We start from the raw sequence: 15,704 nt of genomic DNA, 5'->3' as shown, positions 1-15,704 counted from the left end.
AAGGAGAAGCTGTTGCAGAGTATTACGCTCTCACCTCAACTAATGTGGGTTCATGGGTGGATCCTGAACCTTCCAAAGTCACATTTGGAACTGACAAGGAGACTGCCCTTCCTGGGGATGATACTCAACACAGAAGTGCAGAGGGTGTTTCTACCGGTGGAGAAAGCGTTGGTGATCCAATCAATTGTCAGGGATGTCTTAAAACCTCCCTGGGTATCGGTTCATCAGTGCATTCGCCTTTTGGGGAAGATGGTAGCCTCCTACGAGGCTCTACAATACGGAAGATTCCATGCACTGTTCTTCCAGCTGGATCTCCTGGACAAGTGGTCGGGATCGCATCTTCACATGCATTAGCAGATACGCCTGTCGCCGAAAGCCAGAATTTCACTCCTGTGGTGGCTGCAAACTTCTCATCTGCTCGAGGGCCGCAGGTTCAGGATTCAGAATTGGATTCTCCTAACCACGGATGCAAGCCTCGGGGTTGGGGAGCAGTAACCCAGGGGGAAAACTTCCAAGGAAAGTGGTCAAGCCGGGAATCTGTCCTTCCAATAAACATTCTGGAACTAAGGGCCATATACAACGGACTTCTACAGGCGGCACATCTTCTGCAAGATCGAGCCATTCAAGTTCAGTCGGACAATGTCACAGCGGTGTCCTACATCAACAGGAGTGGTCTTCCTCAGCAGACACGATCTCCATCCATGGTGGGTGGGGTTTCAGAGGGTGGGTGCTGTTGGCAATCAAGCCTATATCAATGTGTGCATTTATATTTAATCAGTACATATTTGGCTACAAAGTATCCTAGCTGCATAGTGTGTTAGTGTTAAGGATGAAGATATGACCTTTGGAGATACTCGGAGATAAACAGGAGAGGAACAGAAGGACAGCAGACTATCTTCCCCACCTGCAATTAACATCCTACAGAGAGTAACCTAATCCAGTACCACCAACGCCTGCAGCCCGCACAGCCTGGACACTGACCTCCCTGTCTGATTAAGTAACAGCCATACTGCTCTCACACGTTGCTTTCTGCTCCTCATTTATACTCTCTACAACCACTGTGTAACAATCTCAGCCTTTCCGATTCTTCCATTTACCAAAAAAAACTTTTTCAATGTCTCTGCTTTTACTACAACACCCTTCTCATTGTCCATTCTATATTACACCCACTTCGTTGTATATTATTCCTCTGAACAACACTACTGTACTGGAATTATGGCTCCGCGATCCTATCCCATACCAATCCTCACTGCTAGGTCACCCCCCAATTTCCAGACCGCCCACACGCATTGAGAACCCAGCCAGCCTGATCCCCATCTCCCCTGTCCCCTCCCTTCCCTTCTCCTGTGCACTCTGAAATGCTATATCAATCTGCAACAAGCTGCCAACTATCCACAACCTCTTCATCTCCCACTCTTTTAACCTTCTCGCCATCACTGAATCCTGGCTCTCCTCCTCTGACACCACCTCCCCTGCTGCCCTCTCCTACGGAGGCCTCTCCTTCACCCACACGGTCAGACCTGATGGCCGCCAGGGTGGAGGCGTGGGCATCCTTTGCTCCCCAAACTGCAACTTTCGTGTCATCCCACCTGAGCCCTCCCTCACCTTCTCCACCTTTGAGGTCCACACTATCCGCCTCTTCTACCCCATTCACCTCCATGTGGCAGTGATCTACCACCCCCTGTCCGCTGTTCCCCTTTCCTTGACAACTTTGCTGCCTGTCTTCCCCACTTTCTCTCCTCCGACCTCCCCTCTATCATCCTTGGTGACTTTAACATTCATATCGACATCACTAATGCAGCTTGTACTAATCTTCTTGCCCTTTCCACCACCTTTGGACTTTCTCAATGGTACTCCACCCCTACTCACAATATCGGCTACTCCCTCGACCTTGTCTTCACCCACCGATGTGATCCCTCCTATTTCTCAAACTCTTCCTTCCCTCTCTCTGACCACCATCTACTTTCTTTCACCCTCTCATCTTCTCCTCTCCTCTCCACGCCCAGACCCACCATCACCAGACACAATCTCGGGTCTTTCAACCCCGCTATCCTGTCCTCCCTCGAGACCTTCCTCTCTTCTCTTTCCACTATGACTTGTCCCAATCAGGCAGCCTCCTTCTATAACTCTTCTCTTACCGCTGCTCTCGACTCTGTGGCCCCCCCCTCTCCTCTGTCCCCTCCGCCGCTCCAAACCCCAACCCTGGCACACCAAACTAACACGATTCCTACAAAAATGTTCACACTCCGCAGAGCGCTCCTGGATGAGATCTCACTCTCTGGCGGACTTCCTGCATTTCAAGTTTATTCTCTCCTCCTACAGCTCTGCTCTCTCTCGCCAAGCAATCCTTTTTCCAAACACTCATCTCTTCTTAGTCCTCCAGTCCACGCCGACTCTTTGAAACTATCAACACTCTCCTTCACCCCCCTCCTCCTCCCCACCTCCCTCACTGCCACTGACTTTACCTCCTTCTTCATCTCCAAAATTGTGGCTATCCAAAATGACATCTCCTCCCGTCACTCCTCTGCTGCCCCCCTGCCCCCATCATCCCTCCCCTCCATCTATTCCACCCTGTCCTGCTTCTGTCCCACCTCAGACAAGGAAGTCAACTCCCTCAACTTATCCTCCCCCCACTCAACCTGCCCCTTGTACCCACTCCCTTCCCGTCATCTCTGCTCCCCCCCCCCCCCACTGCCTGCTCCCACCTTACTCACCTCTTTAACCTATCGCTCTTTACCGGCATCTTTCCCACACCATTGAAACATGCTCTGGTGTCCCCTATTTTCAAAAAAAACAACCTCGACCCTTCATCACTCACTAGCTACCGCCCCATCTCTCTTCTCCCATTTACCTCCAAACAACTTGAACGACTGGTCTACAGCCATCTCACAAGCTACCTCTCTGACAACTCCATCCTTGATCCACTACAATCTGGCTTTCGCCACTCCACGAGACTGTCCTGGTGAAAGTCATCATTGACATGCTTTCGGCCAAATCCAGGGGCCACTTCTCTCTGCTTATCCTTCTGGAGCTCTCTGCTGCCTTTGACACTGTGGATCATCATCTCCTCCGCACACTCCAAAACATTGGCCTCTCTAGCACCGTCCTTGACTAGTTTACCTCTTACCTCACTAACCGCTCCTTCTCTGTGTCTGCCTCTGGAACAACCTCACATCCTTCCATCCTTCCTGTTGGTGTCCCTCAGGGTTCTGTCCTAGGCCCCCTTCTGTTCACCCTGTACACCTCTTCCCTGGGTGCGCTCATTAACTCATTTGGCCTTCAATACCACCTCTATGCTGATGACACACAACTCTACCTCTCATCTCCTGATCTGTCCCCCTCTGTCCTCTATCAGGTCTCCAGCTGCCTCTCTGCAATCTCCTCCTGGATGTCCGAGCGCTCTCCGAAGCTCAACATGGACAAAACTGAACTCATTATCTTTCCCCCAGCCAGAGCAACACCCACTACAAATATCTCTATCACTGTTGACAACACAATCATATCCCCCGTTCCCTAGCTCCGCTGCCTGGGTGTCACTCTTGACTCCTCCCTCTCCTTTGCACCCCACATCCAAGCTCTGGCGCAATCCTGTCGGTTCCAGCTATGCAACATTGCTCGCATCAGGCCATTTCTCTCCCAGAGTGAAACTAAACTTATCATCCACTCACTGGTCATCTCATGACTCGACTACTGCAATGTTCTCCTCACTGGCCTCGCTTGCTCCCATCTCGCTCCCCTCCAATCTGTCCTCAACTCCGCAGCTAGGCTCATCTTCTTCTCCTGCTGCTCCACATCTGCCACTCCCCTTCAACAAAATCTACACTGCCTCCCATTCCCCTACAGAACCTCTTCACACTCCTCACCCTCACATACAAGGCCATCTCTAACTCCACTGCTCCCTACATCTCCAACCTCCTCTCATACTCCCTCCCGCCCACTACGGTCGGCCAATGACCGTCGCCTCTCCTCTGTCTTGGTCACTGCTTCCCATGCACGAGTTCAAGATTTTGCCCGTGCTGCACCCCTTCAGTGGAACGTGCTCACCCGCTCCATTAGACTCTCCCCGACCTTGCAAAGCTTCAAACGGTCACTGAAAACCCACCTATTCATCAAAGCGTACCGCTCCGATGCATAACCTAGTCCTTAGGCTGCTCCTCCATCCCCCTGCCCCATGCCTTGAACATCTCTGCTTTGCTTGCATACTGCCATCAGGCTTCCTCCCGCTTGCTTGCACCTCATGTCATCTGTCTGTCGCCCCTCCCCAATAGATTGTTAGCTCTTCAGAGCAGGGCCCCATTTCCTCTTGTTGTCTAAGCCCTCTTCTCGACACATTTCACTCAGCGACCATCTTTACCTGCTTTTTCTCCTACTGGTAAAGGCTCCTCTCTATCTATGGCCGCCAGCCCCTAGTAGTACAATGATTACTCCCTCGCTACTTACATCTAAGCTGTATTATGTCTGAGAACGTGTGCTGCTCTTTGTTACCTGTACTCTATTTCTGTTATTTATTTACTGTAATGATAAGTTCTGTCTCCCTGTACTGTCCTGTGTACGGCGCTGCAAAACACTTGTGGCGCCTTATAAATAAAATGTAATAATAATAATAATAATACTGTGTCTGTCTCCTTATCAGGGATACTCAGGACATCTCAAATAGAGTAGATAAGAGCTTCCACTCCCTGAGACATTAGCGTCCCCCATATTTACATTCACCTCCCCCTCTTCCAGATCTGGCATCTCCACATCACAGACAGACTGGAGAACCTGGGGTGATGTACCTTTTTTGGGAAATAAGTATAGGGGGCTGAGAGGATGGTCTTCGGTCTGAATTCTTAATCATAAAATCAGCCATAGACTTCTTTTAAAATCCTGCCTCTCCTGCCTGGCAGTATCCAGTACAGGGGATATGTCTGTAATCATTCCTTTTATTGAGTCCAGCCACGCTGGCTCCTGAGTGCTGCTTCCTTGTGAAGGAGGGCTGCACTGTGCACACAACAGAGATGCCCCGGGGAAGGGGAAAACCTTGTGCTGCAGGACTGGCATATATGACCTTCTTACCTGACATACTGTACAGCATAATACACACACAGGAACAGGTTACATAACACAGTAACCCAGAGAGCCTGCTAGGAATGAGAGAGAGAAACCAGCACACCTTGCCTCTACAGCCAAAGCAGTGCTTTGCCGGGCAGTAACTAGGAACCTTAGATAAGAGATCTAGATTATTATATACACATACAGAATATCGCTCCACCGTACAACAAACCCCCTTGTACCAAACAAGGTGCTTCTGAGGGTCCCTAGGAGGTAGGAAATAGTGCACTGAGCCACTGGTCCTGCTCTCCAGAAATGCCCCGCCTCCTTAATGGCATGCAGTGTTCCCACAATAGTTTATACTGGCAGGGTAATTTTTGCAAAGAAAATGGGGTTAAAACCCCTTTTCAGCGTCAGTGCCAGTGTGGGCTTTCATAGAGGGACAGCAGCACTGTGCCCGCTGCCCTAACACCGCCATCTGTACCGGGGACCCCGGTTTAGTACTCAGCACTCAATTAGGGGTGGCGGCATGCTGTGAGGAAGAGCGCACACCGCTGTGGGTGAGTGAAACAACCCCATTCAGGAGCTATGTCCTGTCAGTGGGGATCTTAACCATTAACCCTTCAAGAGGTTGGTACCGGTCCCCCCCTAAGTCTCACGACGCAGGCAGACTGGTGCCAACCCGTCCTGTCTGAAAACATCAAACTAAAATACATTCTGAAGAAAACTCTCTGGAGCTCCAGAGAATGCACCCGGCTCCTTGGGCACATTTTTCTAAACAGAGTCTGGTAGGATGGGCATAGAGGGGAGGAGCCAGCATACACTAAGGATTTCTTAAAGTGCCAGGCTCCAAAAGACCCAATCTATACCCCATAGTACTAAGACCATCCCAGTATCCCCTAGAATGTTAGAGAAAGTGGACATTACTGTTGACAGTCCTTCATGACACTTTACCTAAACCAATCCCGGAGGAGTTGTCTTCCGTCTCAAAGTAATATGATAAAGGAGTAAGACTGTTACAGACACTCAGAGTCTGTTTCCTACTGTAACATGTGCCAAATGGGACTAAGTTACTGGGCATGGATCTATTTTTGGGCCAGATTTATTTGCTCTTGTTATGGGTATAAAACGTATATTTTTATCTTTATTTCCTGTGCTATGTATGAGATACACCAGAGAGTGTGGGGAGGAGACTGGTCAGATCTCTGGGCTGGTAACACACAGTGACATGATGTGAGAGGAGAGCAGGAGTATAATAGGGGCTGATGGCTCCTGATGTATGAGATACACCAGAGAGTGTGGGGAGGAGACTGGTCAGATCTCTGGGCTGGTAACACACAGTGACATGATGTGAGGGGAGAGCAGGAGTATAATAGGGGCTGATGGCTCCTGATGTATGAGATACACCAGAGAGTGTGAGGAGGAGACTGGTCAGATCTCTGGGCTGGTAACACACAGTGACATGATGTGAGGAGGAGAGCAGGAGTATAATAGGGGCTGATGGCTCCTGATGTATGAGATACACCAGAGAGTGTGGGGAGGAGACTGGTCAGATCTCTGGGCTGGTAACACACAGTGACATGATGTGAGGGGGAGAGCAGGAGTATAATAGAGACTGATGGCTCCTGATGTATGAGATACACCAGAGAGTGTGGGGAGGAGACTGGTCAGATCTCTGGGCTGGTAACACACAGTGACATGATGTGAGGGGAGAGCAGGAGTATAATAGGGGCTGATGGCTCCTGATGTATGAGATACACCAGAGAGTGTGGGGAGGAGACTGGTCAGATCTCTGGGCTGGTAACACACAGTGACATGATGTGAGGGGAGAACAGGAGTATAATAGGGGCTGATGGCTCCTGATGTATGAGATACACCAGAGAGTGTGGGGAGGAGACTGGTCAGATCTCTGGGCTGGTAACACACAGTGACATGATGTGAGAGGAGAGCAGGAGTATAATAGGGGCTGATGGCTCCTGATGTATGAGATACACCAGAGAGTGTGGGGAGGAGACTGGTCAGATCTCTGGGCTGGTAACACACAGTGAGATGATGTGAGGAGGAGAGCAGTATAATAGGGGCTGATGGCTCCTGATGTATGAGATACACCAGAGAGTGTGGGGAGGAGACTGGTCAGATCTCTGGGCTGGTAACACACAGTGACATGATGTGAGGAGGAGAGCAGGAGTATAATAGGGGCTGATGGCTCCTGATGTATGAGATACACCAGAGAGTGTGGGGAGGAGACTGGTCAGATCTCTGGGCTGGTAACAGACAGTGACATGAGGTGAGGGGAGAGCAGGAGTATAATAGAGGTGATGGCTCCTGATGTATGAGATACACCAGAAAGTGTGGGGAGGAGACTGGTCAGATCTCTGGGCTGGTAACACAGTGACATGATGTGAGGGGAGAGCAGGAGTATAATAGGGGCTGATGGCTCCTGATGTATGAGATACACCAGAGAGTGTGGGGAGGAGACTGGTCAGATATCTGGGCAGGTAACACACAGTGACATGATGTGAGGAGGAGAGCAGTATAATAGGGGCTGATGGCTCCTGATGTATGAGATACACCAGAGAGTGTGGGGAGGAGACTGGTCAGATCTCTGGGCTGGTAACACACAGTGACATGATGTGAGGAGGAGAGCAGGAGTATAATAGGGGCTGATGGCTCCTGATGTATGAGATACACCAGAGAGTGTGGGGAGGAGACTGGTCAGATCTCTGGGCTGGTAACAGACAGTGACATGAGGTGAGGGGAGAGCATGAGTATAATAGAGGTGATGGCTCCTGATGTATGAGATACACCAGAGAGTGTGGGGAGGAGACTGGTCAGATCTCTGGGCTGGTAACACACAGTGACATGATGTGAGGGGGAGAGCAGGAGTATAATAGGGGCTGATGGCTCCTGACTCCACTACTGGGCAAATACAGTTCCCTAATTTGTACTGACAGAGGAGGTTGTAGGGTAAGAGATTGCTGTAGTGACTGAGCAAGGAGAATATGTGACTCTTTTCTGTAATAAGTGTTTATTACTCACCTGTGCTGGTATCTGTAGGGATTTCCTCCTCCTTACACTGCTGATCACCACTCACATACGTCTCTTCTTCTCCCTCTATATCTTCTGCCTTCATATCAGTCACATACGTCTCTTCTTCTCCCTCTGTATCTTCTGCCTTCATATCAGTCACATACGTCTCTTCTCCCTCTATATCTTCTGCCTTTATATCAGACACATACGTCTCTTCTTCTCCTTCTATATCTTTGACTTTAATATTATTTAATTGGGCTTCACCCTATGTAAACCATCGATAAAAGAAGACTGTAATAATTGTTGATTTCAGTAATAGATTAAACAATACAAATATAATGACACACACAGCTGCTCTACACGTTATATAGTGACTGTCACTTTGGGTGAGACCCTAAATCCAACCTACCTGATCCTCCTGTGGGATCCTGTGATTCTCCTCTGTACAATCCTGGGAATACAGAGGACGGGGACATCTCTCTGGGGTATCTCTGTTACTGGGCTCATCTGTAGGAGACACACAGTGACTTGAGTACAGTGTATATTATCAGGTGATGTGTGTATATAGGGGCCCCCATACCTGCTCTCCCCTGTACAATACATGACAGTCTCCTCTTACCCAGTGATGTGAGGGGCCGGTGATTCTCCATCATCACGTCCTTGTACAGACCCCTGTGTTCCTCTATATACTCCCTCTCCTGCATGGAGACATAGACAGTGACATCCTGACACCTTATAGGAACCTGACACACACAGTGATACAGTCATCACCCAGACACATCCCCTGGTGTTACTGTATAATGTCCCATTCCCAGCAGTCACCACCCAGACACATCCCCTAGTGTTACTGCATAAAGTCCCATTCCCAGCAGTCACCTCTCCAGTCATCACCCAGACACAACCCCTGGTGTTACTATATAATGTCCCATTCCCAGCAGTCACCTCTCTAGTCACCACCTGGACACATCCCCTGGTGTTACTGTATAATGTCCCATTCCTAGCGGTCACCTCTCCAGTCATCACCCAGACACGTTCCCCAGTGTTACTGTATAATGCCCCATTCCCGGCAGTCACCTCTCCAGTCATCACCCAGACACGTCCCCCGTGTTACTGTATAATGCCCCATTCCCAGCCGTCACCTCTCCAGTCAGCAACTGAATGATCTTCTTGGTGAGTTCCAGGATCTTCTGATCATTGTGTCTCTCATGTGTCAGTGAGTGAGGTGGAGGCACCGTGATGAGGCTCTGGGTTCTACTCAGTCCTCCTGATACAGGGGGATGGCTGCTGGGTGTCTCATACTTCTTGGATGTCTTCTTCACTATTGTGTAATCCTGTGTAATGGTGGAGACATCAAATATCAATATATACACTCCCAGATGCCCTCACCTCCCCAGTCATATCCCTGTATTATTTCTACAGAAATAAGTGAAGTCACTGTGACACTCCCAGATTCCTTCATCTCCACAGTCATGTCCCTGTATTATTACTATAGATATGTGATGTCACTGTGACACTCCCAGATCCCCTCACCTCCTCAGTCATGTCCCTGTATTATTACTATAGATATAAGTGATTTTTCTGTGACGGTCCCAGATCCCCCAAACTCCCCAGTCATGTCCATGTATTATTTCTATAGATATAAGTGACGTCACTGTGACTCTCCCAGACCCCTTCAATTCCCCAGTCACGTCCCTGTATTATTTATATAGATATAAGAGACGTCACTGTGACTCTCCCAGATCCCCTCCCCTCCCCAGTCATGTCCCTGTATTATTACTATAGATATAAGTGATTTCACTGTGACGCTCCCAGATCCCATCACCTTCCCAGTCATGTCCCTGTATTATTACTATAGACAAAAGTGACATCACTGTGACACTCCCACATCCCCTCACCTCCCCAGTCATGTCCCTGTATTATTCCTATAGATATATGTGACATCAAAGTGATGCTCCCAGATCCCTTCAACTCCCCAGTCATGTCCCTGTATTATTACTATAGATATATGTGACTTCACTGTGTCGCTCCCAGATCCCGATACCTCCCCAGTCATGTCCCTTTATTACTATAGACATGTGATGTCACTGAGACACTCCCAGATCACCTCACCTCCCCTGTCATGTCCCTGTGTTATTACTATAGATATGTGACATCACTGCGCCGCTCCCAGATCCCCTTTCCTCCCCAGTCATGTCCCTGTATTATTTCTATAGATATAAGTGATGTCACTGTGACGCGCCCAGATCCCCTCACCTCCCCAGTCATGTCCCTATATTATTACTATGGATACAAGTGATTTCACTGTGATGCTCCTAGATCCCCCCATCTCCGCAGTCAAGTCCCTGTATTATTACTATAGATATAAGTTACTTATCAGTAACACTTCAAAATCCCCTCACCACCCCAGTCATGTCTCTATATTATTACTATAGATATAAGTGATGTCACTGCGATGTTCTAAGACCCCCTCACCTCCCCACTGACATCGCTGTATTATTAGTATAGATATGTGACCTCACTGTTACGCTCCGATTCCCTAACCTCCCCAGTCCTATCCCTGTATTATGACTATAGATATTAGTAATGTCACAGTGACGAACCCAGATCCCCTCACCTCCCCAGTCATGTCCCTGTATTATTACTATAGATAAAAGTAATTTCACTGTATAGCTCCAAGAGCCACACACCTCATTAGTCATGTCCCTGTATTATTACTATAGATATAAGTGATGTCACTGTGACACTCCCGGATCTTCTCACCTCCCCAGTCATGTCCCTGTATTATTACTATAGATATAAGGTCACTGTTACGCTCCCAGATCCCCTCACTTCCCCAGTCATGTCCGTTTCATTAGTATAGATATAAGGTCACTGTGATGCTCCCAGATCCTCTCATCTCCCCAGTTATGTCCCTGTATTATTACTATAGATATAAGGTCACTGTGACACTCCCAGATCCCCTCACCTCCCCAGTCATGTCCCTGTAATATTACTGTAGATATTAGTGAGGTCACTGTGACACTCCCAGATCCACTTACCTCCCCAGTCATGTCCCTTTATTATTACTATAGATATTAGGTCACTGTGATGCTCCCAGGTCCCCCTCACCTCCCCAGTCATGTTCCTGTATTGTTACTATAGATATAAGGTCACTGTGACGCTCCCAGATCCCCTCACCTCCCCAGTCATGTTCCTGTACTGTTACTATAGATATAAGGTCACTGTGACGCTCCCAGATCCACTCACCTCCCCAGTCAGCAGGTAGATGATCTCCAGGGTGATATTTATTATCCTCTCAGTCCTGTGACTCCTGTCCTTGTCCATCCTCGGTGAATCAGAGAGAATACAGAACATGTGATGTGTAATAAAGACTCCGTTCCTCACAGCTGGAGTTCCTGGAATAAATATAACACATAAAACATATTGCACATGTAAAATAGTAAATGTGGAATAGAGTGGTGATTAAGTCTCCTATTTCCCAACTGACAGAGTCCTTGTCAGTGTCTCCGAGGTTCTTTTGACCCAGCCCCATAAGTCTGCACTGCATAGTGGGCCTGATCTAGATTGTAGTGCTATTGTGGGTGGAGTCACAATGAACTGATGTTCGGTACACCGCTCATGTGCACGAGCCGTACGGAGCATGTGCTCTATGTGTCCTGATTTGCAGCCATGAAGTGGTGTAAGGGTGAGAATTGGTTGTGAAGGGACAGGGTCTCCTGAGGGAAATTTCATGGACTCATTCATGGAGCTGCGGCGTACAGTCTCCGTGACCTCAGGTTTCACACATCCAGCCGATAGTGTAGCAAAGGTGGCAGGAGACAGGCAGGGGAAAGGCGGCAGGAGACAGGCAGGGGAAAGGCTGCAGGAGAAAGGCTGCAGGAGTCAGGCAGAGGAAAGGCTGCAGGAGACAGGCAGGGGAAAGGTGGCCGGAGACAGGCAGGGGAAAGGTGGCCGGAGACAGGGAGGTGGGCAGCAGGGTGGGGGTGGTAGGAGACAGGCAGGGGAAAGGCGGCAGGAGACAGGCAGAGGAAAGGCGGCAGGAGACAGGCAGGGGAAAGGCGGCAGGAGACAGGCAGGGGAAAGGCGGCAGGAGACAGGCAGGGGAAAGGCGGCAGGAGACAGGCAGGGGAAAGGCGGCAGGAGACAGGCAGGGGAAAGGCGGCAGGAGACAGGCAGGTGGGCAGCAGGGTGGGGGTGGCAGGAGACAGCCAGGGGAAAGGCTGCAGGAGACAGGCAGGGGAAAGGTGGCCGGAGATAGGCAGGGGAAAGGCGGCAGGAGAAAGGCGGCAGGAGACAAGCAAGGGAAAGGCGGCAGGAGACAGGCAGGGGAAAGGCGGCAGGAGACAGGCAGGGGAAAGGCGGCAGGAGACAGGAAGGGGAAAGGCGGCAGGAGACAGGCAGGTGGGCAGCAGGGTGGGGGCGGCAGGAGACAGGCAGGGGAAAGGCGGCAGGAGACAGGCAGGGGAAAGGTGGCAGGTGACAGGCAGGGGAAAGGCGGCAGGTGACAGGCAGGGGAAAGGCGGCAGGTGACAGGCAGGGGTAAGGCGGCAGGAGACAGGCAGGGGTAAGGCGGCAGGAGACAGGAAGGGGTAAGGCGGCAGGAGACAGGAAGGGGAAAGGCGGAAGAAGACAGGAAGGGGAAAGGTGGAAGAAGACAGGAAGGGGAAAGGGGGCCGGAGACAGGCAGCGAAAGGTGGCAGGAGACAGGCAGGGGAAAGGCGGCAGGAGACAGGCAGGGGAAAGGCGGCAGGAGACAGGCAGGGGAAAGGCGGCAGGAGACAGGCAGGGGAAAGGCGGCAGGGGAAAGGCGCAGGAGACAGGCAGGGGAAAGGCGGCAGGAGACAGGCAGGGGAAAGGCTGCAGGAGACAGGGAGGTGGGCAGCAGGGTGGGGGTGGCAGGAGACAGGCAGGGAAAAGGTCACAGGAGACAGGAAGGGGAGAGGCGTCAGGAGACAGGCAGGGGAAAGGCGGCAGGAGACAGCAGGGGAAAGGCGGCAGGAGACAGGCAGGGGAAAGGCGGCAGGAGACAGGCAGGGGAAAGGCGGCAGGAGACAGGCAGGGGAAAGGTGGCAGGTGACAGGGAGGTGGACAGCAGGGTGGGGGTGGCAGGAGACAGGCAGGGGAAAGGCAGCAGGAGACAGGCAGGGAAAGGCGGTAGGAGACAGGCAGGGGAAAGGCGGCAGGAGACAGGCAGGGGAAAGGCGCCAGGAGACAGGCAGGGGAAAGGCTGCAGGAGACAGGGAGGTGGGCAGCAGGGTGGGGGTGGCAGGAGACAGGCAGGGAAAAGGGGGCTGGAGACAGGCAGGTGAAAGGTGGCTGGAGACAGGCAGGGAAAGGTGGCCGGAGACAGGCAGGGGAAAGGCGGCAGGAGACAGGCAGGGGAAAGGCGGCAGGGGACAGGCAGGGAAAAGGTCACAGGAGACAGGCAGGGGAAAGGCGTCAGGAGACAGGCAGGGGAAAGGTTGCAGGAGACAGGCGGCAGGAGACAGGCAAGGGAAAGGTTGCAGGAGACAGGCAAGGGAAAGGTGGCAGGAGACAGGAAGGGGAAAGGCGGAAGGAGACAGGTAGGGGAAAGGGGGCTGGAGACAGGCAGGTGAAAGGTGGCCGGAGACAGGCAGGGAAAGGTGGCCGGAGACAGGGAGGTGGGCAGCAGGGTGGGGGTGGCAGGAGACAGGCAGGGAAAATGTCACAGGAGATAGGCATGGGAAAGGCTGCAGGAGACAGGCAGGGGAAAGGCTGCAGGAGACAGGCAGGTAAAAGGTGGCAGGTGACAGGGAGGTGGACAGCAGGGTGGGGGTGGCAGGAGACAGGCAGGGGAAAGGCGGCCGGAGACAGGCAGGGGAAAGGCGGCAGGAGACAGGCAGGGGAAAGGCGGCAGGAGACAGGCAGGGGAAAGGCGGCAGGGGACAGGAAGGGGAAAGGCGGCAGGAGATAGGAAGGGGTAAGGCGGCAGGAGACAGGCAGGGGAAAGGCTGCAGGAGACAGGCAGGGGAAAGGCTGCAGGAGACAGGCAGGGGAAAGGCTGCAGGAGACAGGGAGGTGGGCAGCAGGGTGGGGGTGGCAGGAGACAGGCAGGGAAAAGGTCACAGGAGACAGGCAGGGGAAAGGCGTCAGGAGACAGGCAGGGGAAAGGTTGCAGGAGACAGGCGGCAGGAGACAGGCAGGGGAAAGGCAGCAGATGGCAGGCAGGGGAAAGGCGGCAAGAAACAATGTGGCAGATGTATTAACCTGGAGAAGGCATAAGGAAGTGATAAACCAGTGATAAATGGAAGGTGATAAACACACCAACCAATCAGTTCCAATATGTAAATTAACAGTTAGGAGGTGATTGGCTTGTGCGTGTATCACCTTGAATTTTTCACTGGTTTATCACTTCTTATGCCATCTCCAGGTTAATACATCTGCCCCATTATTTATTCTCAGGAGATTGAATAAATTCTTAATCATTTGTTATAAAAATGTGAAGTTTTATTCTTTGAGAATATCTCATTATTTCTTCACAAGAGTGCGCCCACAAAGAAGTCCACTTTCTTTCTCTTGTCACTGTGGCACTCCCAGGTCCCCCTCACCTCCCCAATCATGTCCTTGTATTATTACTATAGATATTAGTGAGGTCATTGTGACACTCCCAGATCCCCTCACCTCTCCAGTCACATCCCTGTATAATTACTATAGATATAAGTGATGTCACTGTGACATTCCCAGGTTCCCCTCACCTCCCCAATCATGTCCCTGTATTATTATTATAGATATTAGTGAGGTCACTGTTACATTCCCAGACCCCTTACCTCCCCAGTCATGTCTCTGTATTATTACTATAGATATAAGTGATGTCACTGTAACACTCCCAGATCCCCTCACCTCCCCAATCATGTCCCTGTATTATTACTATAGATATAAGTGATGTCACTGTGACACTCCCAGATCCCCTCACCTCCCTAATCATGTCCCTGTATTATTACTATAGATATTAGTGAGGTCACTGTTACATTCCCAGACCCCTCACCTCCCCAGTCATGTCTCTGTATTATTACTATAGATATAAGTGATGTCACTGTAACACTCCCAGATCCCCTCACCTCCCCAATCATGTCCCTGTATTATTACTATAGATATTAGTGAGGTCACTGTGACATTCCCAGGTCACCCTCACCTCCCCAGTCATGTTCCTGTATTATTACTATAGATATAAATTATGTCACTGTGACAGTCCCAGGAGTGTGATATACATTTGCTTTATACTGCTCCAATTATCATCTGTTACACATGCCAGGGATATTATGGTCTCTGCTTTAATATATCCTAGAATTTGAGCAATATCTTCAATCCCCACAATTTCATATAATAAAATTAATAATAATAACAACAACAACTACACTAAAGGCTGCACCCCAGTATAAAAATAATAACATGTCTTTATTAACAGGACACCACAGGTTGCTCCTCCTGTATTATAATAATAATAATAATAATCATAATAATAATAATACACCACAGGCTACTCCCCATGTATTATAATAACAGGACACCGCAGGCTGCTCACCCTGTATAATAACAGGACACCACAAGCTGCTCCTCCTGTAAATTAATAATAATTACAGGACACCACAGGCTGCTGCTCCCTATGTATAATAATAATA

The 15,704-nt window shown here is 50.3% G+C and overlaps 1 protein-coding gene across 1 annotated transcript in view; it reads right to left on the bottom strand.

Moving 5' to 3' along the window:
• The window catches only part of LOC134984783 (zinc finger protein ZFP2-like), a 72,214-nt gene that overhangs the window by 37,226 nt on the left and 19,284 nt on the right, over positions 1-15,704 (bottom strand). The window contains exons 2-6 of the mRNA XM_063950276.1: positions 11,311-11,459; positions 9,204-9,395; positions 8,684-8,762; positions 8,474-8,571; positions 8,074-8,329 (exon numbers count right to left, since the gene is read on the bottom strand). Coding sequence (XP_063806346.1) covers positions 8,074-8,329; positions 8,474-8,571; positions 8,684-8,762; positions 9,204-9,395; positions 11,311-11,418 — 733 coding nt within the window. The 5' untranslated portion in view covers positions 11,419-11,459. The remainder of the gene's footprint in view (positions 1-8,073; positions 8,330-8,473; positions 8,572-8,683; positions 8,763-9,203; positions 9,396-11,310; positions 11,460-15,704) is intronic.

This window comes from Pseudophryne corroboree (assembly GCF_028390025.1).
Source record: "Pseudophryne corroboree isolate aPseCor3 chromosome 3 unlocalized genomic scaffold, aPseCor3.hap2 SUPER_3_unloc_8, whole genome shotgun sequence".
In the NCBI taxonomy this organism is placed as follows: domain Eukaryota; kingdom Metazoa; phylum Chordata; class Amphibia; order Anura; family Myobatrachidae; genus Pseudophryne; species Pseudophryne corroboree.
Note: the sequence above shows the minus strand (reverse complement) of the source record. Positions and strands in the feature narration are given on the sequence as shown.